This window comes from Zalophus californianus, chromosome 8, assembly GCF_009762305.2.
Source record: "Zalophus californianus isolate mZalCal1 chromosome 8, mZalCal1.pri.v2, whole genome shotgun sequence".
NCBI classification, from domain to species: domain Eukaryota; kingdom Metazoa; phylum Chordata; class Mammalia; order Carnivora; family Otariidae; genus Zalophus; species Zalophus californianus.
The window spans coordinates 119326140-119353540 of NC_045602.1; the positions used below are offsets into that span (position 1 = coordinate 119326140).

The window sequence follows — 27401 nt, forward strand, 5'->3', positions numbered from 1 at the left end:
TCTGTATTTTTAAAAAGTGGGTCAGGTGCTTCTGATTCTCGGCTAGGCTGGCGGAGGGGATGCCGGCAGGAAGCAGCGGCGACAATGTGGGCAAGTGCATTGCTCAGCAGGCGTGGTATGGAAGGTTGTGAAGTTGTGTGCTGCTCCACGGCACCTGGCGGAGGGAGGGGCCCAAACCTAGCCTGCTCTGCTTGCCAAGCTCTGCACCCTGCCGGGTTGCATCTGTCTGGAAGGAAGGGCACCTTTTTTTAAATAGTGATAATAATCATCAACATTTGGTACTGATTGTGAGCCAAGCACTGTCTATTGAACCCTTTTAGTCTTCCTGGCAAACCGAAGAGGTGGCATTACCACTACCCTGATTTTACCGCTAAGGAAAGTGCGGCACAGAGAGGTTCAGTGACTTGCCCCAGGTCACACAGCCATTAAGTACAGGAGTCAGGATTCGAATACAGGACATCTGGCTTCAAGGTCCTTACACTTAAATCATTACATTCTCTGGCTTTCCTTTGGGCAAAAATGCTGTTGTGTTTTGTGGGGCTGTCCCAACTCTGAGGGAGTGCCTTTTTCGATTTCTTTCCCAGATGGGGGAAAGGCTCTCAGGGACCTTGGCTGCTCCTGGAGTCAGACCTGGGCTTGATCCCCATGTCTACCACTTCCTGTAATCTTGAGCAAATTACTCGTTCACCTCACTGAGCCTCAATGCCCTACGTGTAGAATAAGAATAATAATAGCATGAGATGATGTGATTAACCATCTAGCTCCACACACAGGATGCACTTGATACATATCAGCAATGCTTACTACATTAGTATCGGCCCGTGTAGACGGGGTGTAGACGGCTTCACAGCGGAGGGATAGGTGTGCAGAGCCCTGTGTCATATATGTCCCTGGAGGGTGAGCGGGGGTTGCTTTGCTCATCCAGGTTACTTACTTCTGTCTATGACTTACCGAGGCATCCCTTCCTTTGCTTCTTGGCCCTGGTTGGAGGCCCCATGTCCATGCCAGCCTGGTGAGTTCTCAGAATTTCTTGGCTCCCAGACTGACTCAGAGTCTCAGTCAGAACTGGCCTTATTTCCTCTCCTCCCAGAGCAAGTAAAAGGCACGCATGCTCACACTTATTTTCTTCAGGGCTCTTGGCCCTTCTCGGTGACTGGTCCTGTGTCCAGGCTCCTTTCTGGAACTCTGTAGACATCATTGGCTCCCCCATGAACTGGACAGAGAGCCAATGTTGCCTTATAGACATTGCCTATTGCCTTATAAAGAAATAGGGAAGATTTTCCCCCAAATTTCATTAGTTTTCTCCTTTCACATATAAAGCCAAGCTTTTGTTTTCTTATTGCTGTATTTTATGCTTTTTAATTATAAAGAGAATACAAAATCATTATTAGCATCCAAACAGTACAGAAATGTGGAAAACAGAAAGTAAAATGTCCCCAGCCCTCATCCCCAGCCACTCATTACTTTTCCCCAGAAGGAATCCCTGGATTTTATTTTTTAATCTTTCCATAAATTTCTTATATACATACAAACCCATATTCATTTATGTGTCTACCCTTTTTTCTCTTTAACACACCTCTGCAGCACTCTTGTAAAACTTCCTTTCTCCGCTCGGAGTGCATGTCAACATGTAGAGATACATAGCTCGGTCTTCAGGGCTGTGCTGTATTGCAGTAATAAACACGTGTTATAATGGATTTTCTAGTTCCTTGTGACAGTTAAGATGGTTTCCAGTTTTTTCCTGCTACAACTATGGTGCTGCACTATCCCTCTGGTGCGGAGTATCTCTTTGTCCACTGGCCCGAGGTTATCCCTGTGGAAATTTCCCTGCGGTTTGAACTGTGATAGGCATCGTCAAATTGTCCTCCCAAGAGTCCAGGCCGCTTTCTATTCCCTCAAGAGTGTGTGCGAATGCCTCTTTCCCCATCCCCTTCTCCAAGACTGTGTGGTAAGCCACTTTGATTTTTGCTGGTCTGATAGGAATAACTGGAGAGAATGTTTCTGAGTCTGGTGCCACATTAATACAGATTTTATAACCTTTTAGACAGTGCCTACATAAGGATTGTTAAATATTCAAGAACTACATTTTACCTGGCCTTATGATTGGAATTAGAGATATAAAATTAAATGAAGCTGGTTTCTGCCCTCAAGTTGATCCCTGTCTCCTGGAGGAAGCAGACACGTGGAAAAATCAAATCAAAACAAAGCAGTGCAGTTCAAGTGTGCCAGAGGAATGCATAAGCTAAGCTAACTCTTGCTCGAGAAACTCTATCTTCATGAATACACAAATGAATTTGTAAAATACACTATGTCCTGGGGGAAGAGGGGGTACTTGAAATCCTCAGAAAAAAAATGACTTGGTTAGAAGCAGAAGAATCCTGCAGCTTACCCCTAGTGGGGAGAGCAGAAGAGGTGGGCAGTTAGGAAGTGGGGCGGGGAGGTGGTGGGGGGGACTAGGTGATTTTCAGAGAGTCACTTGGGTGGTTTCTGGCTTTAGTAATAGAAACCCGTCAGTCCAAGGAAGGTGGTGCAGAAACCCAGCTAAGTTTGTAGCGCTCATCACCCATTACTCACACCCGGGCCAATGTGTACGTTAGTGCAGAAACAGTGAGAGCAAAGGAGCAGGAAGCTGGACTTGAACACCCACAACCCTGGGGCTCACAGAGGCTGGCGTTTTGTGGCAGGAGTAGGCTGTTCCCCCAGGAGGTACAAGGAGGCGAGCTCTGGACGGTGCCCGCTGTAGGGCAGATGCACAGAATGGGTGTTCCGTGAAAGAGAGGACATCAAAGATGTCTCTGCCTCGTAAAGGGGACTCCTACTCGAAGAGAACCAATTAGAAAGGGGTATGATCCCCTAATCTACCCACCTGTGGAGAGCCACACCTTAGCTGTACATTTTCTTTGGGTCACTGTCCCGATATCTCTTCATTCTCTTGGGACGGCTTAAGAACAATAAAAAGCAGGGAACAGTTGAGAAGATCTGAAACTGGACTTTGGGATGAACATAAGCATCATTTTACAACAGATCACCTAAGCAGGGGCACACAGAGCCCGTTGGACGGCATGCAGAGTCGAAAAGAGACCATGAAGCCAGGGACAATCCTATGCTGCTCCCCACCTGCACCCCCCCACCCCGTGGAAGGCAAGGCAGGGGCCTGGGAGGTGTGTCCTGGGTGGGGCCCTCAGTATGCCCCCACATCCCCCATCAGCCAGATCTGTTTTGTCTGGTTTGATTCTCCAGCGCTGGTTCCAAGCCAGGATCACTCCTTATGACCCAAGGATGGAATAATCTCAGCGAATTTTCAGTCTCTGGGTCTCCTGCCCTACTGTCTACCATCTCCCACGGAATACCTACTATGTGCTGGGGTGGCTGTGTGGTGGGATGTAAAGGTGGATGATAGATATCCCTTGCCTTTCGAGAGCATCTGGTCCAAGGGAAGAGGCAGATCTGAAACTAACAATTACTACAAAGTTCAGAGCGCCGCAGGAGAGATGTGGTCATGTGCAGAGGAGGAGAAACAAACCCATTTGGCACAGGGCAGATAAAGAACAACCCGGAAGGAAGAAAAGGAGCATTGAGACAATATTGTGTAAGTGAGACAAGGCAAATGTTGAGCACCGTGCCTGGAAAGCACTTAAGGGATGACAGATACCATCATCCCAGCATTTGTACCAGCTCTTAAAGAACGAGGTGTTTGCCGGGTAAAGGGAAAGAAGGGCATTGCCATCCCATGGAACGGAATGAATGAAGGTGTGGAGAGTGGGGTATGTGGTGTTGTGAAAATTGTGTGGGCTTCGTAGCAGAGAAATCTAAGTCTGTGTCTCCCAATCCTGGTTTCTAGTTGTGACTTTGGGCATGTCAAGATGAGCCTCCATGTCCTAATCTGCCGATTAGGAATAATCCTATCTGTTTTTAAAGGCTGATTGTGGGGATTAAAGTTAATTTGTGTGTGGTAGCTGGCACATAGCAGAGTCTCAGCATATGGGGGATACCATTGCAGAGGTGTGAAACCATCAGTCTGGTTCAGTGTAGCTGGAAAATGGAGTGTTAGCGGGTTGGGGATGGGGAGGGAGGTTGGGATGGCCAGAGATAAAGCTAAAATGTCGAGGCCAGATACCAGATGGGCTGGACTGTGAGGCTGAGGAGTTTAGACCTGGCTCTGGAGACAATAGGGAGGCATTAAAGGCTTCCTTACCAGGGCAATCCTACAGGATCAGACCTAGTTTCAGAATGAATGCTCTGCCAGTGGGATGCATGATGGGTTGGAAGGTGAAGAATGAAGATGAGGGAACCACTTTGGGAAATGCTGCATTCCATGATCCTGTCTTGGCAACCCAAGGCTTACATTAGTCTAGAAGAAGTTCTAGTAAGTCCTGCAGTCGGGCACTTTCTGGAGAGGCAGATTAAGGCAGTGAGTAAGAACATGGTCTTCAGTGTCAAGGCCAATGTGGATGTGAATCCTAGCCCTGTTACTTATTATTTAACCTCACTGAGCTGTAGTTAACCCTTCTGTAAAATGACAGTTAACAGTACCTTCCTCATAGGCTTGTTGTAACGATGAGTGAGATCGTGTAGATAAAGCACACAGCTTAGCTCTAGGAAGTCAGTAGGTACTCAACAAAAGTTGCTAATTAGAATTTTTAAAATTACATATTTGACCATGAAACCCTTTCTCCGTGTAACACCTATTGACCATCCTTGGAGCTACTGGTGTTCTACAGAAAACATCTTGCTTTAGAGCTTTCTGGAGAAACAGCACCTCTTTTTGCTCCAACAGATAGTAAGGAGCATCGCCAAGTTCTAACACAGTGTGGTTCTTGGATGTACAGTAGACCCAACCAGGGAGCTTTCAAAAATATCAATGCTTGGCTGCACCTGGAACCAATTAAACTAGAGGTGGGACCTACACATCAGTATTTTTTCCCAATTTTAATGATTTATTAAGGTAAAACAAATATAGGAAAGCACACAAACCTTAAGTGAATGGCTCTTTCGCAAACTGAACATGCCCATGTAGCCCATATCCTGCTTAAAAAAATATTACTAGTATTCCTGCAACCCCTTTTATGTCCCTTTCCAGAAGCTCCTCCACCCCCAAACCATGATCCTGATGAATTTTAGATGCATTTTGCCTGTTGTTGAATTTCACGCACATGGAATTCAGAACATGCTTTGTTGTGTGTGTCCGGTGGTTAACATTGTGAGAAGTCCTCCATACTGACGAGTGAGTGATTTTGAATTGCTCACTGTCTTTGCTGTGCAATGTTTCCTTGTGTGACTGTATCATAATTCTTTTCCAGACTGTTGTTGGTGGGCGTTTTGGATAGTTTACACACTTTAGCACAATTACAAACAGTGCAACAGCACTGTTCACAACATTCTTATAAATGCCTTTTTGTGAGTGTATACAGAAATTTCTGTTGGGTATATTTCTAAGAAGGAAATTGCTAGATTAAAGCTGCCGAGCAATTTTTAAAAGTGGTTGTACCAATTTATGTTCCCAGTGTATAAGAATTCTTGCCAACAATTGCTATTATCTGTCTTAAAAGTTTTTTTTTTTTTTTTGGCCATTTTGGTGGATATATAACCAAGTTTGTGAAACTCTTTCCTTTTTTTTCCCCCCCAAGATTTTATTTATTTATTTGAGAGAGAGAGCACGAGCAGGGGAAGAAGGAGAAAGAGAAGCAGACTCCCCACTGAGCAAGGAACCCGATGCTGAGCTTGATCCCAGGACCCTGGGATCAGGACCTGAACTAAAGGCAGATGCTTAACTGACTGAGCCACCCAGGTGCCCCTGTGAACTGCTTTCCTAACAGGTTTTGAAAAAGCAAAATACCCGTTAGTGGAACTGGATAAAGAACGGTTACAGTGGCCAGTGCCTCCCCTTCGACTCCCTCTGATGTCTGTACCCAGAGTTTTGTATCGACCTAATCTGTGTAATCAGCCAGTGGAGGATGGTTTTGCTGTGGAAGGGAAGTGCAGAGGTGCACCAAAGCTGACAGCCTGCCCCTCGTTCCTGTGTGCTTGATGTGGGGCACGTGGTGCCGTCAGGAATGCTCTGAAAACTGGAAAGAGGCCATGGAGGGACTTCACTCTCTTCTTCCAATTTAAGACCTGAAAGAGAAGGGGAGGTCTTGGCGAGTGGCTAGTGGTCTACACAGATGTCAGGTGAAAGATCTGGTCTTTGGGACCAGAGTTTAAGATTTTGTGTTGTGTTTTTGCTCCTCAAAGTTTGCCCGATACCTGGCACTTGGAAGGTACTCAAAATACGGTCACTGAGAAACAAACTGAGGGTTCTAGAGGGGAGGGGCGTGGGAGGATGGGTTAGCCTGGTGATGGGTATTAAAGAGGGCACGTTCTGCATGGAGCCCTGGGTGTTATACGCAAACAATGAATCATGGAACACTACATCAAAAACTAATGATGTAATGTATGTGGTTAACATAACATAATAAAAAAAAAATATGGTCACTGAAGTCAAGATAAGAGAGAACTACGTGACTGTCCCAAGGGGAAAGCACAACTCCCGTGGATGCAGAGAAAGGTGTTGGTGGGGATTTAGCAGATCTGAAAGCTTTGGTTCTCTTCTTTGTAGTGTCTGCATTGTGTCCAATACTTTCTATTTGCTCATTTATTTTCACTTACACCCTCGAGCAAACTTACAGTAGCTGCTTTAAATCCTTATCTGTTAACTCCAACATCTGGGGCCATCTTGGGGTGGATCTCTGTTGATTGCCTTTCCTCTTGAGTTTGGGTCACCTTTTCCTGTTTGTTTTTAAATTTTTTTCCTAGTAATTTTGGATTACATTCTGAACATTATGAGTGAGACTTGAAGAGACCGTTGATTTTATTATGTTCCTCAGAACAGTAATGATTTCCTTTGTTTTATCAGGCAGTTAACTTGACCAAACTCAAACTCAAAACTCAATTTCCCCTGCGTGGGCAACAGCTCAAAATCTTTGTTCAGTTCCTTTGGCCTGAGTTGAACTGCTGGGAACCTGTCCCGTAAATGCACAATTCAGGGAGATTTGGGTGGAGTTTATACCCAGAATTTGGGGCTACTGTTCTGTGGCTGTTTTCTGAGACACCTCTCCTCACTTTCCGGGTGTAGTTACCAAATTCTGCCCCCTAATTGCTCAGACAGGAAGAGTGAAGTTGTAGCCATCATACACACATTAATTGGGGCCTGTCCTTGGGGAAAACCCTGTAAAAACATGGAAGTCGCTCTTTCTTTCTTTAAAGTGTTGACTCCCCGCTATTTTCCATATGTTTGTAATTGAACAAACATAGTGCCTTCTAATAGGTTATGTGTGTGTGTGTGTGTGTGTGTGTGTGTGTGTGTGTGTGTATGTTATAGTTATATGTGAGACGGTAGGTCCGATAAGAACCTTTCCCAATACGAAAAGCAGAAACTTTCTGATCAATGGTTCATTTAGGGACCCTCAGAGCCCCCTTATTTTATGGCAATAAATAGAGTAGGTGGCAATAAATGTTTATTTGTTTATTGAATAAATGCATGAGGCTTTAAATTAAAAAAAAAAAAAAAAGGAAGTGAATTGGGGAGAAAATTGCCAGAAGAAAAATCCCGAGACCAGCTACACCTGGATGGCTCCGGGTATCAAGTAGGGAGGGTGTCCGGTAATTTGCTGGAGTCAATGTTGGGTGGAGGTTGGCAATAATATGAGGGCTGCGGATCGCTGAGAAGAGACCACAGTGGCTCACAAAGTGAACCTGAGTTTTCAACACGAGATGACAAACTCAGTTGTGACAGTATCATCACTTTCATGGGGTCGAGTCCGTGGCTTACGGAGAACTTACCATGTTGAGCGGAAAGACAGCTGGTCAGAGGGGAGGCAGAGGTATGCCTGGAGTTTTGTGCCCTCCCGAGGAGCTGAGGGGAGGGAATCAAAGTGAAGGAACTCTGGCTGGAGATCAAAGAGCAGAGGAAGTAATGTCCAGGCAGTCCCCACTACGGCTTTTGCTCCTCTCTGCATGGTGACCTGGGAGGTCACGGACCCAGTACGGAGAGACTTCAAAGACTACATAATGCACGGAAATGTCTTTTACCAAAACGCAGAGCATCTGGAGACTTCCTGACTTATTCTACTCGATTTCATCTCTCAGAGAGTAGAAGAGAGAAGACAGTTGCTGGGATGAGTCTGGCTCAGGAGCCGCTGGGTGAAGTAAAAATGAGAAAGTGCCTCCCCAGAAAGGGAATGCTGAGCCCGCAGAGGTTTGGAAGACAGGTTTTATGAAATTTAAGCGTGAGATTACAGTTGACCCTTGAACAACATGGGTTGAACTGCATGGGTCCGCATAACTGTGGATTTTTTTTTCCCATTCGGCACAGTCCCATAAATGTATTTTTTCTTATGACTTTCTTTTTTTTTAGATTTTATTTATTTATTTGACGGAGAGAGAGACAGCGAGAGAGGGAACACAAGCAGGGGGAGTGGGAGAGGGAGAAGCAGGCTTCCTGCCGAGCAGGGAGCCCGATGTGGGGCTCCATCCCAGGACCCTGGGATCATGACCTGAGCCGAAGGCAGACGCTTAATGACTGAGCCACCCAGGTGCTCCTCTTATGACTTTCTAATTAACATGTTCTCTCTAGCTTATTTTATTGCAAGGATACAGGATATAATACATATAACATACGGAAGATGTGTTTATGTTATGTTATGTTAGCAGTAAGGCTTCCGGTCAGCAGTGGGCGATTACTAGTTAAGTTTTTGGAGAGTCAAAAGCTGTTATGTGGATTTTTGAAAGTGGGGGAGTCGGCACCCCTACCCCCTGCATTGCTCGAGGGTCAACTGTACATATATTTCCTGTCCCAGCCTCCAAAAGTAACAACAGCTCCAACAGTCAGGGAAGTTATGGCTTTAATCAGTTATCCTCACTCTGCATAGATTTTGTTTTTCCTCCTTCATGGGTTCTTCTTGCTTCCAGTCAGGCTTCTGTGGGCCATCTTCCCTGTCTGACATTTTTTTTTCTCTTCTTTTCAAGTGGGGAAGATATTAAAAATACTAAACCATCACGGCACAGGCTTAGACCAATCAGAAGACAGGCTGGCCTCAACAGCCAGAATATCAGCCCTTCTTACCGGCTCCTTACCTCTGAATCTTTGTTTTCTGCTCTTTGAAATGGGGACAACACTTCCACTGCAGAGTTGGCACAATGGTCCGAGAGCTGCTACCGGGAAAGAGCCTGACAAGTGGAAGGTGTGCCGCGGACAGAAGCTGCCCTTGGTACCCTGCACTCTTTCTCTGGGTTGATTTCGTCTGCACGTCGTATAGCTTTTCTGATGCTACTCCTTAGTTTCATTAAGTCTCTATTTTTTTCCTAAAGATTTTATTTATTTATCTTAGAGATAGAGGGAGAGAAAGAGAGGATGTGAGTGGGGGGAGGAGCAGAGGGAGAGGGACAAGCAGACTCTGTGCAGAGTCTCCACAACCCGGAGATCCCCACTGGAACCAAAACCAAGAGCTGGACGCCCAACCGACTGAGCCACCCAGGTGCCCCACATTAAGTCTATGTTTTACTGTATGCTGACTTCAGCAAGTGAAGTCTTGCATTTCATGAAGAAGATCTTTTAAAGCAATTAAGGTTCTTTTAGGGTTTTCCCTAGTTCTTTCTTCTCCTTCTCCTTTTATGTGTGTAGACTTCGGAATTAAGTGGACCTGGGTTCACATCCCACCTCCACCCCTTACTGGCCGTGCGGGTCAAGGTGTCCGCTCTCCACCGTGCTCTTCCTCCTCATTCTTCCTTCCTCCAGTGTGGGACTTTCTCCTTCAAGTCTAGCACTCTGTTTTTTACTGTCCTCGCTTCCTTGGAATATTCTCTAAACCTCAGTGAACAAACGATATGAAAAACTCTTTAAAATTCCCACCCCTGCTACTTCCAATTTGCTCAGAAGACCCCTGGCCCAAGGGGAGGAGAGAGCTTGCTAATTTCGGAAGTGGAGAGAGGGGTCTTGTTAGGAAGCCGACTACGGTCCCCTTCCTCCTTTATGTTGGCAGTGGTGTGGGACCCATGATGCTTGGAACGGACGAGAAAGTGATCCCTGGATGGTAGTAGTGCCTTTGCCCCCCCTCCTTCAGGAATGGACGCCATCCAGTTACCAGGAGAATGTGTCATCTCCCCGTCTCCAGGGACAGAGCTGAGCCAGGTTGCAGTCAGCTGTGGGAGTTGCCTTCCTTCGCTTGAGCTGGCTCTGCATACTGCTTCCTAGAATCCGGATCTAGTCAATTTAAGGGACGGAGTAATGGAGCACAGTTCTTCCTTCTACCCCCTTGAAATTATTAGAGAAGAGAGGGAGTTATTAGAGAAATTCCTACTGGAACCTAAGGTAGTCTTGATTCTTGTCTACCACAGAGGCCACAGTGATTTTGTATTGTTGTTTGGATGATATTTTGGAATTTGAGGGGCCTTTCCACTCAATCTGATAACCGTCTAGATGTGTGTATTTAAGACTCGAGGATTTTGAACGCTGGCGCAAAGGCAAGTATTGAAATCCAAGGTTAGGCAAGCATGATGTAGAGGCGAGCTAGCTGCATACCCAGTATGCATGCGAGCCACTCCCCACTGCTTTCCCCATGGCAGACATTACTGATTGACCACACCGCTCATTCCTCCTGTCGTCACACGCACACACACACAGACACACACACACACACACACACACACACGGCCCCGGAACCCCTCCCCTCACAGTGCTCCAGGTGGCCATCACCAACCCAAGAGTTGGTGCCACAGAGGAAACTTGGCCCAGGATGTCATGCGGAAAGAGAGGCAGAGGACACAGGCCACTCTGGGCTTGGCCAGTGTGAACGGCCATCGGCTGTTTGATAAATGCATAACCAAGGAGGGCGTTTTGTGGCCACAGGTGGCCTCCTTTGGAAATTGATCCTTCCAGCTGCAAAGGGAGTTTTTTCTCTCCCTGCAAAGAGAGGGGGTGGACCACACTCCCTCAAGCCTGGAGAAACAGTATGTGTAATTTGACTTCTGTTTCCCCGTGCTTAGCTGTTACATAAGCTTCTTTAGAAGGCTGGCTGTTGGATGTAGCACTGTGACTGACTAATGTTCGTAGACCTCATGTCAGCTCTGTGTGTGCCCTATCCTTGGCACCTTCCCTCCGGCCCCTGCAGCCTCCCCCACACTTGACATTCTTATCGACAAGCATGTGGGCCTCTCTGTGGGTTCAGGTTCACGGGGAAAAGCTCAGCATGAAAGACTGGTGTGTTCATGGGTTTTCCTTCACCTGATTGAGCTGTGGTTTCCTTTGAAATTTTCTTGGAGTTGAGCCTGAGAAAGCTGTCTCACCATCACAGGCAAGAAGGAATCCAAAACATCATCAACCAGTATCTACTTCAAATGGCCCTTACAGGCTAGCTAGCTGGGTGGTTACCAAGTTCCAGGCTGCAAATATGTGTGATGGGGTACTTGCTCCTCATACAGGTGATCTGTCTACCAGGTCAGGACTGGGGCTCACTGGGCCAGTCCCACCCAACAGCCCAGATGGGTGGTAGGACCTTCTCTGTCAGCAGCCTCGTGAATGGCCTTGGAGTTCCTGGTGGTGGGACCCCAACACTGTGCCATGGCTGGGCTTTGCACAATTGTCAGTGTTGGACAATTTTTCCTCTTGCCAGGCTGATTCCTACCTCTTCATTTTGCTTGTCCAGGATCTCAGCTCTGCCCTCTAGGGACTTGGAAAATAGCTCATGGCATTTGTTAAGGCCTGGTCCTATACTGCCAATATGGCCCAGCCAGTTCAATCAGAGGTCTGCTGGGCTCTGATTATCCCCAATGCTGGACACAATTCTTTTCCCAAGAAAGTTCAAGTTGCACTAATTACTTGACCCCTCCTTGTTCTTGTTGAACGGTGGGTGCTGAATCCTGACACCCGCCCCTGTCCGGATCCCCCTCAAAGTCTTGCCAAATTGGGTCATAGTAAATGGGCTTCAAGAGACAGTGACAAGTTGGGGGCCAAGCCCAGGGCCACCACTCAGAGGTCTGAATGAAGGAGCACAGCTGGAAGAGGCAGACTTGAGGAGCAGCCCTTGGGGACCTGAGTCCCCCAACAGGCTTAAAACCATAATGCCAGTGTGGGATGACTGTGCTTGAAGTCTAGAAGGTAAATCCCAGAAGGGCTAGGATTGTGAGTCCATAAAATCCCATGAGGATGGGCTTGAGGGTGACAAGGCTAATTTCTAACTCAGATATTTGGAGCACCAAAGGCCCCAGAAGTCTCTTTGCTCATGAGTAAAACATTTTTATACTGGGGTGGGGGTGGGGTTGATGCTGTTATTCAAAGCAGTGTGTTGTGGGAGGGTGGGGGCATACATCCTTTAGGAGAGAAAGTGGGTCCCAAGTGAGCTCCCAGGAGGAGGGAAAGCCAATGCTGTTTGTTTTGTTTTGGTCTTCTCCTCGAGCTCAGCCGCACAGGAAGCACGAGGAGAGCGCACTCTCCGGCTTCCTCTAGGCTGCAGCCAATATTGTGTGGAGAAGAATGGCTGAAGAACAAGAAAAAAATCTTAACATTTTCTTTTGACGGTGTGAACTTTGAGACACTGTCTGACTCATGTTTTAAAGACTCTTCAATTTGAATTCACCTTCCTCCGTGTTGTTTTTCTCAAGGCACTAGGCTCGAGTCCAAAGATGTGTCAACCAGCTGCCCCCCTGGGATTGAGGAGTCTCAAGGCCCTGGGCCCCCTTCTCCCCTCTCGGGGGGTGGGGCTGCTGACAGAACCCAGCTTTGGCCTCCCCACCCTTCCTCAAGGCTGGCCTTCAGCTGGGGGGATGCGGGGGTGGGGTGGGGGGAAGTGGCCGTATCTGGAACTGTGCCCCCAGCAAGAGGCCACTCACCCTGCTTCGGACAACAGTTCCTTCCGGGGTCCCCCTTCCTGCACCCCGAAAAGCAGCATTGCTGTCCGTTAGGGTACTTTGGGCTACAGGAAACTAAATTCAGTTCAACTAGCTTGAACAATAAAGAGGATTTTGTTGCTTTGGATCACCGAAGTCGAGAAGCCCCTAAGTGAAAGGACCCCGCTTCCCCTCCTCTGACTCCCAAGTATTGGCTTCACCCCAAGGCTGGCTTCCGGACGCAACATGGGTTCATGCTTCCACTTCGCGGGCAACGGGAAAAGAGAGCGACTGACTGGGGCCAGTGTAAGTCCTGTGCCTCCCCGCCAGCCAATCAGCAGGGTGGGGCTGAGGCCTTTGCTGACAGGTTCTGGCCAATCAGGGTCCAGCCCAGAGTAATGCTAGGGCCTCTACAAAGACCACCAGCAGTCGGTGTCTTTCAGCGGACCCATGCCTTTCTTTTCCTGTTTCCCCAGAGGCGTATCATTGCCCGAACAGCACCCCTGTAATGGTCTTCTTTTTCAATTTCGAGGAGGAGGGGGTTCTATAGTGTCCTCCCCAGTCCCTCGTCCACCCCCAGCACACTTCCTCACCCTTTCCCCTCGAGGCTCAGCTTCTGGAGGGCAGCCCCTGCTTCCCTAGGCGTGCGCTGACTTGGTTTCTCCCTGAGCCGACAGCAAGCGTTAGCGGATGCGCCGAGACGAATCAAGCTCAGACTTTGTCGGACAGGAACCAGACGCTGAATCAAGGCTCACCCCCAAATGCCTGTCCTGCCCCACTGAGGTCAAGTGGCTTGGCCTCAGACTTCCCGCTGCCCACACTCAGGCTATTTTGTTTCATCTGCCTGACTTCATACAGCCACTTGTGGGAAAATTAAGTACCCTGCCCTCTTTCCCCCTTGCTTCTGATTTCTCTTCTCATATCACACACACTTCCTGGATATAATCTCATCTCACCTCAACCTGGCCTCTGCAGACCATTTCCACACCTGCCTTGTCAGCCTGGCGGCTCCACTGACTCGTGGCCCCACGTGCCCAGTTCTCTGTGGGATGGTCTGTATGGATGTTCCCACAAAACACCAGGCTCAGTATTTCTCCAGGGAGCTGGTTTTCCTCCACATGAGGTCCTCCTTGGGGATCCCCTGTAAGTGTTGATGATGTTGCTCTCCCAGGTCCTGACAGTTGGGGCTGCGTCCCTAACACCATCCAGGGTTTCCTCTGGAAGTGCGGACAGGTGCCCCCGGGTCTCAGAGGGGGCCAGGCCACAGCCCCTAGGAGGCAGGACTTCTGTGGGCTGCCCCAGCACCCAGGCAGGTGCCCTGTCTTGGGGGCCGCCCAGCTGCTGTCTTAGCATCATGATGGCAATTCTTTAATTAGACCAAGCAGGGTTTTCTCAGACGGGGGTGGGAGGAGGTGTGTGGGTCTATTGGGGGAAACTAGGTCACCTGAAAACCGGCAGTCAAGAGGGAGCTGTCCTGGAGCCCCAGCTCCAGGGAACCCAGAGGGGTGAGGCAGGAGGGGCTGGCAGGGAGAGCGGAGTCAGAGGAATATGTGCTCTGGCCCCTTTTACTGGCCCTTGGGAGGCATTGTCCTCGCCTTGCTCCAGGGGGCTGGGTAGCTGCCCTTAATTCCTTCCTCCCAAGCAAACTGCCCTAGTCAAGGAGGGCATTGCAGTGAGTGCCTTCTGTCTGGCTGAGGCCTGCTACCATGGGGCCTGGGGAGGGCGTACTGCCCTGGGAATCAGACCCATGGCTTGCGGTTCTGCTCAGTCTCTGTCTCCTTGGAGCATGTTCCCCACTCCCTCGTGCCTCTGTTTTGTCTTCCATCCAATCGTCAGGGACTATGCCTGTCTTCTGCCCTGCTGTACCCCTAGCCCTTAGCACCGTCCTGGCATGTGCTAGATGCCAGATAGATATTTGTCAGATGAAATCGTCAATTCATATGAGCGTTTCTCTTATAAAATTTTCATTGAGGATCAGTAGCCAGGTGGATTTCCCAAATGCCAATCACTTACAGTTTTTGCCAACATTAAATCCCATCATTATTTCATTTTTTTTTTTTTTTTTGGCTACCACCTTGCTAGTTTTCCACTGAAATAGATTTCCTTAAGAGGGAAATTTTATATCCCTGCCATAAGTAAACAGTAACTGTGAAAACTAATCCACAGAAAACAGAACAATGTTTTTGCGTTCTATCCCAGATGCCATTGCTTGCCCAAGGCTATGAGCCTGAGGCCCGCCTTCTCTTTGTTTGCAAGGGAGAGTGACATGGTTATAAGGATGGATGTTTAAAAGTCTATTAGTACCCAACTGACACTTTCTTCTGGGGAGAGTCCAATAGATGAAAAAAGAAGTGAAGAACATGACTTGCTTTCTGTGAGTCCATGTTATGTGAAATCTTGTTGCATACTTTTGAAAATTCCCTCGGAGTGGATTCTCTTTCCACATTTAGGGAAACACTTGGCTGAGATGATGGGTGGTGGTGGGGGGTGTCCTTAGAAAGGATTAAGGGCTTTAATTAACAGGGTAAGTGATTGGTATGCTTAGTCTTGTCTTTAGTCTTGGCAGGGTTTTGGTACCTCCCACTTAGTAGGTGATCAGTAAACACTCAATAGTGCAAAAAGGAGTAACTGTATGCAGAATGTTAGGGCCCAAAGTGATCTCACAGAATACTCAGACCGATCTGGCAAAAGTGGAAATGGTGTTCTCTGGTGCGTGATGGAGAATCTGCCACCTCCTGAGACCACAAGCACCTTGCTGACTTGCTTGCTGGACTGCTCTGGAGGCTGGGTGTCTGTCTTTCTGGTGCACAGCACTGCTCCCCTGCACCCAGGGCCTGTTCTTCAATGGGGAGATACATAGACTTTCTTCTCTTTCTTTCTGGATATTTGCAGAATGCTGTCTCATTCTGCTTAAGACAGGGCTTGCAAACTCAGGTGACCACAGGAGCTAACAAGTGATGCCAATTAGTGAAGGAGGTCAGGTGGGGTAATGGGGGTGGTAGTGTCCCCACCTGAACGGGACAGTCCTGCTCCATATCTGCAGATTGTTACCATAGGAGCCCGGCGTGGCCAGGTGCTGAGATGGTCTAGGAAAACCTGAACATCTGATTTCGGGTATTAAAGCTTCAAGTTTTAAATGTTAGCAATACATTACTATATTATAAAACATGGTGTGGTCCAAAGCCCAACCAACAAACCAGCCAAACGTGGTGTGCACCTGGGGGCTTCCTGGTTAAGTCTGGCCCCTAGTCACATACTGCTCACCGCTGCCCCGAAGACTTCTGTTCTTTCTAGGCTGAGCAGCCCCATCCTCCTCAAGCCATGTTTGTGGGTGTCGGTTCCTGGAGTGGGTGTCGGTTCCTGGAATTCCTTCCATGATGATCAGCCCCTCTGCCTGCCTTTGAACATTGGCAAGCTCCCTCTTAGCCCATGTCTGTCCTTTTCATCTGGCAAACTCCTACTCATCGTTTCAGATTCAAATCAGTTGTCCCCTACTCTGGAGAACTTTCCTCATCGCCTCAGGCAGACTGGCCCTTCCATTTTCTAGCTATGACATGATGTTGGGTAAACTGCTTAATCTCTCTGTGCCTCAGTTTCCTTCTCTGTGAAATGGGGATGATGATAGTACCTACCTCATTAGATTGTCAAGAGGATAAAAAGAATTTATAGATACACTGATAGATAGACAGACAGACAGAGGTTTCTAGATGGCAGAGCTAGTCCCTGATCCATCTCTGAATCAGGGCTTGTCACAGAGCAGGTGTTCATTAGATGTTAGATCACTTGAGGAAGTGGGAAGAAGTAACTATGTGATCCACTAGCTCCCAATGAGGTCTGTCATGATATGATGTGGTTGGGAATTCAACTCTTTCGAACTCCTTACTTTTTAAAAAGGCAACCAAAATATCTGTCTAAATGGCTAAAATGCAAAAGCAGTGATACCACCAAATGCTGGCAGACAAACTGGATCACTCATACATTGCTGGTGGGAATGAAAAATGGTACAGTCACTCTAGGAAAGAGAGTTCGACAGTTTTTTATAAAACTAATCATATAATTACCAAACGATCCTGCAGTTGTGCTCTTGGGCATTTACTCCAAAGAAGTGAACACTTATATTCACACGAAGCCTGCACATGAAGGTAATGGCCCCAAACTGGAAACAGCCCAGACGTTCTGCAGTGAGTGAAAGGTTAAGCAAACTGTGGTACGTTCATACAATGGAATACTACTTGGCAATGAAGAGAATGGACTATGGATACACACAACAATTTGGATGAATCTCAAGGGAATGATGCTGAGTGAAAAAGTCAATCCCAAAAGGTTACCTACTATCTGGTTCTATTTATATAACATTTTCGAAGTGATACAGTTCTAGAGATGGGGGTCAGTTGATTGCCCAGGGGAAGGACAAGAGTGCTTGGAGAGAGGGGAGTTAGGGAATCCTTGTGTGATGGAGCTGTTTGTATCTTGACTGTGGTGGTGGACACACGAACCTACACATACGATGAAATTGTGTTAAACTAAACACACACACACACAAAGGCGTACATGTAAAACCAGGGAATTCTGAATAGACTGATAGGTTGTATCAGGATCAGGTTCCTGGTCATGCTACTGAGCATAGTTTTGCAGGATGTTATCATGGGGATAAACTAGGTAAAGGTTGCATATTATTTGCTACAACTGCATGTGAATCTACAATGATCTCAAAATAAAAAGTATAATTAATTCATTTAAAAAGCATTACAAGGTATCCACAACAAAACAAAATAAAAGCAACCAAAGGCGGTTGGCTTGTTTTTTGTTTTTGTTTTTTTGCTGAGCTTTGCCTTTGGCTTATGTTTACTTTTGAAGTCGGGTTCACTCCGACCCCGAGGACCTTTGCCCTCTGAGCATGGTCAAGCCAACCCCTTCCCCATTTGCTTGTTTGCCCTCCAGTCTCAGAGCCGGGAGGGACCTGAAGAACAATCTGACGCAATCTGACCTCCCAGGGGTCAGGCTTACGCCGAATCCTGGTCGTTAGCCTCTGGAGGATGGGCAGTCCGAGAGTGAAGCAGGGAACCCAGAAGATCAGCAGTCACTTCTTGAAGTCTAGAGCTATCCTGACCCCTGGGGACCAGCAGGCATTTCCGTATTTACCCAAACGCAGACCTGTGCCAGTCTTTCTCTTGCCCAACACCCCACAACTCTCCACCAGCCTTGCCTGTGGGGTCCCAGATGAGCTGGGTTTACATGTCCCTGCTTTTTTCCCTCCAAGCTGTTTCTCTCTGTTATTAGGTGTATAACTTTTTTTGGTCAGCTCTTTTTATTCCTATTAATTCTGGAAGGTGGAGACAATATTTTACAGGTGGGAAAACAGGCTTAAAGAGTTTCAAGTGATTGTTCCAAGACCCTTTCCCTGTGTGTCTGAGAGTCCACAGGGTCGGCGCTGAATGAAGACAGGGACCAGTTAGCATCGGACTGAAATCTGGTTGACTTCATGTTGTCCAGGAGTCTATGAGAGCAAAAAATGTGATTTAAAAAAAAATTTTAAGGTCATCTAAAGAAGAAAACTTCAACCCAGATTTTCTAGGTCTCAGTAGTTCAGCAATTACCAAACTTTTTGGTCTTAGGACCCCTTTATACTCTTAAAATTAAGGATACCCAAGAGCTTTTGTTTATGTGGATGGTGTCTGTCAATATTTACCACATAATAAATTAATACTGAGAAATTTAAAATATGGCATTAGTTCCTTTAAAAATAACAATAAAGCCCTTATATGTTATAATAATATAACAAGCCCCTTATATGTTATAACAATATAACAACGTTATATGAAATAACAATGTAAACTCCCCCAATTAATAATTTTGTGGCATGATGGAGGTGTTAGCTAAGGCTACGGTGGTAATCATATTGCAATAGATAGATGTATCAGATCAACACTTTGTATGCCTTAGGCTTATGCAAGGTTATATAGGTCGATTCTATCTCAATTAAAAAAAAGAAAAGAAAAAGAATTTAATAGAAAAAGCAAGTGTTTGGAACACGGGGTGAGTACCACCCTCAGATGGGAATTGCGAGCCTGACCAGCGTGTCCATCTGTGTCTCTCTCCCCGCACAGGCCCCACCATGAGGCCCCAGCCCCGCAGGAGCCCCCGCGCCGCCCCGGCACCCGGCGCCCCGCGCTAGCCCGCCGCGCTAGCCCCCCGCCAGGGTGTGGGGAGGCGCCAAGGCCATGGCCAGCCACGTGGACCTGCTGACGGAGCTGCAGCTGCTGGAGAAGGTGCCCACGCTGGAGCGGCTGCGCGCCGCCCAGAAGCGCCGGGCCCAACAGCTGAAGAAGTGGGCGCAGTACGAGCAGGACCTGCAGCACCGCAAACGCAAGCACGAGCGGAAGCGCAGCGCGGGCGGCCGGCGGAAGAAGGTGTCCTTCGAGGCCAGCGTGGCCCTGCTGGAGGCCTCCCTGAGGAATGATGCCGAGGAAGGTAGGCCCCTCTGCCCCCGGTCGGCGCGGCCCTGGGTGCCTCCTGCCCGGCGCAGGGCGGCGGGGGTGGGGAGAGCTGGGCCCCCGGGGTCTGCGCCGCAGAGGAGGGGTGCTGGCCGGGCCTGGCCGGTCTCCCCGGTTCGGGCGGGCCCGCGTGTCCTGGGAAGGGCATGTTCCGAGGTGGGGCTCTGAATTGATCTTCGACTTTTTTTTTTTTTTTTTGGAAATGAGAATTCTAGCCTTTGGCTAATGAACATCACATTCATTTTCCTTCCCTCCCACCAACATCGCACTTCTTGCGCACGATTATTCTAGATGTGGCGAACAAATGGGATCTTGTCTTGCTCCTCCAAGAGCTCACTACTCGGAGGATCTGGCATTTCTTAAGCCCCTGCTCTGAGCCAGGCCACCCGTGCCGGGCGCTACGTATGCGGTCGGGTTGTACTGGGCCTCGGCGGCGGCCCTGGATGCTGTAGGGCCCTAGTTACTAGCACAGGCCTGCATGAGCCTGCCCTCGCTTCTCAAACTGATTTTGCCGGTTATTCTCCGGGGTGACTCTGGCAAGTAGGCAAGTCACTTGGGCTCCCTATACCTTAGTTTCCACCTCTGTAAAATGGGGATAAATGCTAGTATCCGCCTCAAGGGCTTGCTGCGAGCATTGAATTAGTTAATACCGCTAAGTTATTGGATATGTGTGGTCCTTTGTACTCTTGTGAGTGGTTATTAGTATGTTTTATTTTATTACATGATTCCTATATTTCATTATATTTATAGAATGAATGTATGTTTATATACACATTTGTATATGTATATAACATTTGTATAATATCATATATATATGTATACAATTGTTTATATGTGTCCATAAACTCTGGAAACAGAGGAATATACACAATGCTGTCTAGGACATTTTCACTCTATAAAGCAAACTAATAAGCACAAATGCAAATACCCACTCATATAATCTGTTTTCAGACCTTATGGATACCCTGTACTTGTTACATTTTACTTAATTATGTTATTATATGTCCCCTGATCCAGATACCATGATACCCCAGAGGCAGGTATAATAAACACCCATTTTACAGATGGGGAAACTGAGACCCAGAGAGGTTCAGAACCTTGACCAAGGTGGCGGAGCTGGGACCAGGAACCACAGGATCCAAGGTCTTGTCACTGGCCTCATGGCCTTGTAGGTTTGTTTCCCGTGATATCAATGATTGGAGGATCCATGATTTGACCAAAGCTCTCTTCTCTGAGGATGCTCTGAGGGGTCACTGCGCAGCTGAGGTTTGTGTGTGTGTCCTGTGTTCCCCTCAGCAGCCTCCAGTCCCCTCCCGGTATAGGAGGCCTTTCTGGCTGTCCCCGGAGAGGCTTGCTAGCCGTGTTTCCTGGGTCCCTCTGGCCTCCTGCCTCCGCACACCCTCCAGACATGTGCTAACGCAGTCATCAAGAGAGGGATGGCAGTTGCTGCCACTAGAGGGTTGGGTTTTATGCACATTGTTCCTCAGGTTCTAGCACCCTCTGAGAAGCACAATTCCCCTTCTGCCTTGGTTACAAAGTGCTCTGGGAATGGAACAGAAGCATTCCCAGAACTACTCAGCTGGAAAGAGCGCAGCTGAGAGCCTGGGGTGAGCAGCCCCCCGGAGAGAGGCATGAAATGTCGGGCTCGGGGGACTGGCCCTGCGAGGCTCCTTCCCACAGGAGGTGCTGGGTGACGTGGCAGACCCATCCTGCTCAGTGGGTGGCACATCAATGATGTCTAATTTGTGTTGTGGGCGGCAGTTCATCAGCTCTTCTTTGCCACTCATCTTTTCCTCCCTCCTTCCCTGACAAAGCCCTGTTCCCCTCCCTGAAGGGACTCTGTGAGCTGGCTGACAGCTGATCCAGAATGTCGGCGCCTCCCCAGCCCTGGCGTGGGCCCCACACCCAGCCGGCCTCCCACACAGACTGGTGAGAAGGAGCGCCGGGCATGGGTCCAGGACTGCAGGCCCCCTCGGCCTTGCATGTGACCTTGAGCGGCTTGTTTCACTGCTCTGGGTCCACCTTCTTAATCTGTAAAATGGAGTTTGTTTGTTTGTTTTAAAGATTTTATATATTTATTTGACAGAGAGAGACACAGCGAGAGAGGGAACGCAAGCAGGGGGAGTGGGAGAGGGAGAAGAAGACTCCCTGCTGAGCAGGGAGCCCGATGCGGGGCTCGATCCCAGGACCCTGGGATCATGACCCGAGCCAAAGGTAGATGTGTAATGACTGAGCCACCCAGGCGCCCTGAGTAAAATGGAGTTTTGAAACTTGTCCTCAAGGGGGTGTGACAAGAATGAGACAAGACCCTAAATGTGACAGCTCTCTGAAAAGTGACCCTGAATGCTGTACCAGGGTGGTGACCATTTTAACACACTTCGTTTTTAAGAACCCAAATATACACAAACACGTTCTTGTAAAAATCAACACAGAAGCATACAGAGTAAAAAGTCCCTCCCTCCACCCTTCTTTCTCTCTGTTAGTTTGATGTGTTTCCTTCCAGGCATTTTTCTTATTTGTCTGTGTATTTGTCCACTTGGAGAAACAGGGTCTAGTTGGGGTTTTTTAATTTTTGTTTTGTTTTTACGTAAGTGATGACATGCTGGATACATTATTCTGCAGTTTTCTTTCTTTTCTTTTTTTTCTCTCTCACCCAACAAGGTACCTTGGAGGTGCTTTCAATGCCAGTACCGTGGAATAATAGAGCTGTAGTATTCTTTTTAATTGCTGCATAGTATTCCGTAGTATGGATTCAGCAGAAGTTTTGAACTGGTTCCTTAGTGAAGGGCATGGAGGTTTTATCAGTAGTTTTGCTTTTGCCCAAGTGAACATTTTGTGCACATGGGTAGATGTTGATCAAGGACAGATGTGGGAAAATGGAAGAGTTGGTTGCAAGGGTATGTGTATTAAATTTGAGTGAGTAAAGTGCTGCCCCCTTCGGCAGGTCCCTAGCCTTGGGACAGCCAAATGAGGGTGGAGGCCAGAGCAGTGTGCACTGTGGCAAGCTGTAGGGTGGGGTGAGAGGCCCCCCTGCGGTCCACAGGCGGCTGGGCTTGGGCTGGGGTGTGCCACTTGCATCAGTCAGCAGGCAGTCTGGCCAGGCTATGCTCAGCATCTTGGCAGCATGACAGAGCCCGCTGCTCCCAGCTGGTGGGGATGGTTTCTGTGTGCTGGCGGAGCTGGTGTTGGGGAGGCTGCAGGGGCGTTAGCTCGCAGCGGGATGGGAATGGGGGTGTCAGCTCCCCCGCTCCCTTGAGCTCACAGCAGTGGCTGAGTCAACCTCCTCCACCTGCCAGGGCAATGTGAGTCGACCCAGCGAAAGGCAGCACTGGAGAGGGACTCACTGTACTTCCTTCTCCGGCACCGCATTGTCTTCAGGCTAACATCCGTGCACCAGGGACCCTCCTTGGTCTTGGACCTGCCTGGGATCATGACCTGAGCCGAAGGCAGATGCTTAACGACTGAGCCACCTAGGCGCCCCATGTAAAATGGAGTTTTGAATCTTGTCCTCAAGGGGGTGTGACAAGAATGAGGCAAGACCCTAAATGTGACAGCTCTCTGAAAAGTGACCCCCACCCTCTTGTGCCCCCTGCCCAGCATCACCCCATACTCCAGCCATCTCCAACTCCAGCTTCTTCCCGTATGCCCTGTGTTCTCATACCTCCCCACCTTTGCATACGCAGTTCCCTCTGTCTGGAACACTCTTTCTCCTGATTCCTATAACCCTAGGGGTTGGGTCTTGAGTGACCTTCTTGGGGAGCAGTCTGTGAACCTTTTCTGCACGCCACCCCATCACTAGTTAGAGCAGTAACACAGTACACAGCCGATGTTTCCCGGGAGGCAGTGCAGTGTCATGGCGAGGAGCATGAACTCTGGAGCTAGTTCTCCAGGATTCAAGTCCCAGCTCTGCCACGTACTAGCTGTGGAACGTCAGCAAATTTACTCAACTTCTCGGGGTCTCAGTTTCCCCATCTGTGAAAATGAGGGGGATATAATACAACTGCCTCAGAAAGTTGTCGTGGGGTTAAAATGAGTTTACAGATGTTGAAGTGGTATGCTAAGGAGTAGATTTAAGTGCTATAAATTGTAGCTCTTCTGCATCATCTATGGTCTACACTTACATAACCTATACTGCCCGTATATACTGATTGTCATTGTTACTGTTATTTACAGAGTGCTTACTTTGTATCAAAAGTTATCTCAGTTAATCCTCATAACGACCCTCTGCGGGGAGTCAGATCTCATTTTTTAAAAATAGCTCTATTGAGGTTTAATTGGCATATCACAAAATTTGCCCATTTTAAGTGTGCAACTCAGTGATTTTCAGTAAATTTACAGAGCTGTGCACCCATCACCACAACCCAATTTTTGAACGTTCCATCACCCCCAAGAGAAACTTTGTGCCCATTTGTAGTCACTCCTGATTCCCACCCCTGCCCCCTAGCCCTAGGCAACCACTAACCTGCATTCTGCCTCTATACCCTTGCCTTTTCTGGAACATTCCACTTACATGGACTCATCCACTATGTGATCTTTTGCGATTGGCTTCTTTCATTTGGAGTTATGTTCCCATGGTGCGTTCAAGTTGTGGCATGAGTCAGGATTTCATTTCTTTTATTGCCCTATAGTATTCTTTTGTATGGATATGCCACATTTCATTTATCCATTCAGATTTGGATTGCTTCCTTTTGTGGTAAGTCTTTGTTTGCACTTATGTTTTTATTTCTCTTGAGTGGTTACCTAGGACTGGAATTGCTGGGTCATACAGCAGATTTGGGTTTAACATTTAGGAAGCTGCTAACCTGTTTTCCAAAAGGGCGGCACCATTTTGCACTCTCAAACCTCATTTGACAGATGAGGGCATCGAAACTCTGAGAGGCTATGTCACCTGCCAAGGATCTCATAGGTTTTTGGTGTCAGACCTGGGACTCAAACCCACATCTGATGTCTCTGAAGCCTGTGCTTTTAAATGCCAGGTGGACCCGGCACCTCCTGCTTTGGATGAGAGAGCCACTCACTTGTGATTCTGATCTATCTCTTGGGGCCTGAAGGCCCTGCTGATCCTGCCAGCCTCTTAGGCCCTTGGCCCTGGGGGGTGGGGTGGGGGGTTCCCCTGGATAAGCTCTTCATCCCGAGGTGTAACCTCTTTCCACGGCCACATGAGCCAGCCTCCGTTGAAACCACCCAACATTTGTTAAGTTGTCAGGGCTTCTGTTCTTCTCTCCGAATGTGCAGGATTTTCTTTATGGAAACTCTGTTCACATTCCCAAAAAAGTTTGAGTGATTCTTCTATAGCCTAATTTTAACTCTTCAACTGTTATTCTCATGGTAAAGGTTTTCAAACTTTTTTTTTTTCCAGCAGTGGAAACTTTTCTTTCTGTGAAATTATGCAGAAACTCAATATGTAAAAAGGGTGAAAGAGCTATTCTGGCTGAGGCTGTGGGGGTGGGGGCGGTGACTACTGGACCCTCACTCACCACGCGCCCTGCAGACTGCTCCCTGGGTCGCAGGTGTACTGGCGCACACCCGGGCTCTGTATGTCGTGCTTAAACTGTCGACTCATCCAAAGGAAACATAGGTCTGACTTTCACGTCTGGTGATTTTGAAAAGGGAAGTTTCTTTTCTCTTCATTATAAAAATCATTCGCCCTTGTTAAAGTACAGGAAAAAAACATTAAGAAAATAAAATCACGGATACACTCAAAGTGAACAGCAACAACTACTGATAATGTTTTGGTATTGTTCTATTACTCAGGGTCCTGATAGGAAAGAAATGGAGAAAAGTTTAATAAAGGCGTAGTTTCCAAAGAGCTTAGGGCCTTAGTCCTCAACCTTTTTGGTCTCAAGGCCCCTTTATATGGTTAAAAACTGAGAACTCTTAAGAGCTTTTGTTTCACTGGGTTCTGTCTTGATATTTATCATATTAGAAATTAAGACTGTGGAATTAAAAAATATCTACTCATTAAAACATAAAAATAAAGCCATTATCTGTTGTACTAGTTATCTATTTGCTGCATAGCAGAGGAACTCAGAATTTAGCAGCTTAAAACAATAAACGTTTACTGTTTCACACAGTTTCTGTGGATCAAGAATCCAGGGGCCACGTGGCCTGGGTGGTTCTAGCTCAGGATCTCTCATAAGATTGCAATTACCTCACGATTTAATGGGGCTGGAGAATCTGCCTCCAAGATGGCACGCTCACATGGCTCTTGGCAGGAGGCCTCGGATTCTTGCCGTATGAGCCTCTTCATGGGGCCACTTGAGTGTCTTCTGAACATGGCGGCTGGCTTTCTTCAGAGTGAGTGATCCAAGAGATCGAGTAAGGAGGAAACCATATTGCCTTTTATGACCTAGACTTTTAAGTCATATATCATCACTTCTGCCATATTCTATTCATTAGAAACAATTCACGAAGTCTAGCTCACACTCAAGGGCAGAGGAATCAGGCTCCATCTCTTGAAGCGAGGAGAATTTGTGGACATGTTCTAGAACTACCACACATGTGAACATAAATATTTTTAGGAAAAATACTAATATTTTTCAAGACAAAAAATATAGAGTAGCCTTGTTTTATACTTTGCTTAAAAGAAGATAGCTGGATTCTCTTATCTGCTTCTGCATTCAATATGTCGTGATATGTTATTTTGGTTAAAGTAAATGAAGAAGATCTTACCCACACAGATATGTCATTGGAAAAAAGAGGAATATTTTAATTGCTTTTTCAGATCATTGTGGATATCCTTTGATATTGCAACCAAATTCAACAGGTGGTAGCTTTTTGAAGGTTAGTCTCAATGTGGAATTTGAAACCATATCGATTTTTTGCTTTTCTTTGCTACATTAAAATCCATTGGTGGTCTTGCATTTTGAAAGGTTTTTTACCCATGTCTGCTTTCTTTTCTTCTTTTAAAGGTAATGTATTATCTGTTAGAAAATATTAGGTCACTTTTTTTTTTTTTGGCTATTACACCAAAAGCACAAGCAACAAAAGGAAAAAAATTAACAGGTGGGCCTATGTCAAACCCAAAAGCTTCTGCACAGCAAAAAGAATGGTCAGCAAAAGAAGAAGCAAAGTACAGAATAGGAGAAAGTATTTGCCAACTATATATCAGATAGGGGGTTAATATCCAAAAGATATAAGGAACTCATACAACTCAATAACAAAAAAACCCAAATAATCCAATTAAAAATGGGCAGAATACCTGAATAGACATTTTCCCAAAGAAGACATACAGATGGCCAACAGGTATATGAAAAGATGCTCAACATCATTAATCATTAGGGAAATGCAGATCAAAGCCACAATGAGATAACACTTCATTTAAGACATGGAAGAACCTTAATGGCTTCTCTCCCGTAGTAATAGCAAGGTAGATCGAGCAAAGGACACAGACCAAGAGAAACCCCGGGGTACCTCGGTAGCTCCGTGTTGAGCCAAGAAGAAGAAAACAAAGGAGACCAATAATCATCTGCCAGGGTGGAAGAAAGGCAGCTAGGGCGGTGTGGCATCTCAGAACCCTAGGGAGGGAGCCATTTTTAGAAGAAAGATCTATCTGCTGAGCCACATGTGGCTTAGAGGTGGACAGTTTTATATTGTATTATATTGTATTATATTGTATTAATATAATCTTTGCAAAAGAGATTGTTAATGATGACCTCCTATTGGATTTTCAGGTTGTTTCCAATTTTTGCTACTATAAATTATGCTGGTGGTGGTGATTATCACCATATTAAAGTATTTGGTCATGGGTTTGATTATTTACTTTGGGTAGATTCCTTGAGGCTCATAGTTTTGAGATATAAACATCTATAAGGCTTTGGTAGAAATTGCTTATTTGGTCAGTTTGCAACGCCCCCCAGCCTGTGTACCAGGCCTGCCTCACCTCTGCCTTGCTCATTGACACTGCTGGATGACACAGAAAGCGTAAAGTTGCTGATAGATTCAGTATATGGGAGATAGTCCTGTTGTCTTAATTCACATGTAACGGAGAAGTTTAAGGTTGAATACCTGTTCATAATCTTCCTGGGCATTCGTTTCTTTATTTCTCTG

The 27401-nt window shown here is 47.0% G+C and overlaps 1 protein-coding gene across 1 annotated transcript in view; it reads left to right on the forward strand.

Moving 5' to 3' along the window:
- The window catches only part of PPP1R16B (protein phosphatase 1 regulatory subunit 16B), an 89701-nt gene that overhangs the window by 6712 nt on the left and 55588 nt on the right, over window positions 1-27401 (forward strand). The window contains 1 exon segment of the mRNA XM_027622365.2: window positions 18966-19329. Coding sequence (XP_027478166.2) covers window positions 19080-19329 — 250 coding nt within the window. The 5' untranslated portion in view covers window positions 18966-19079.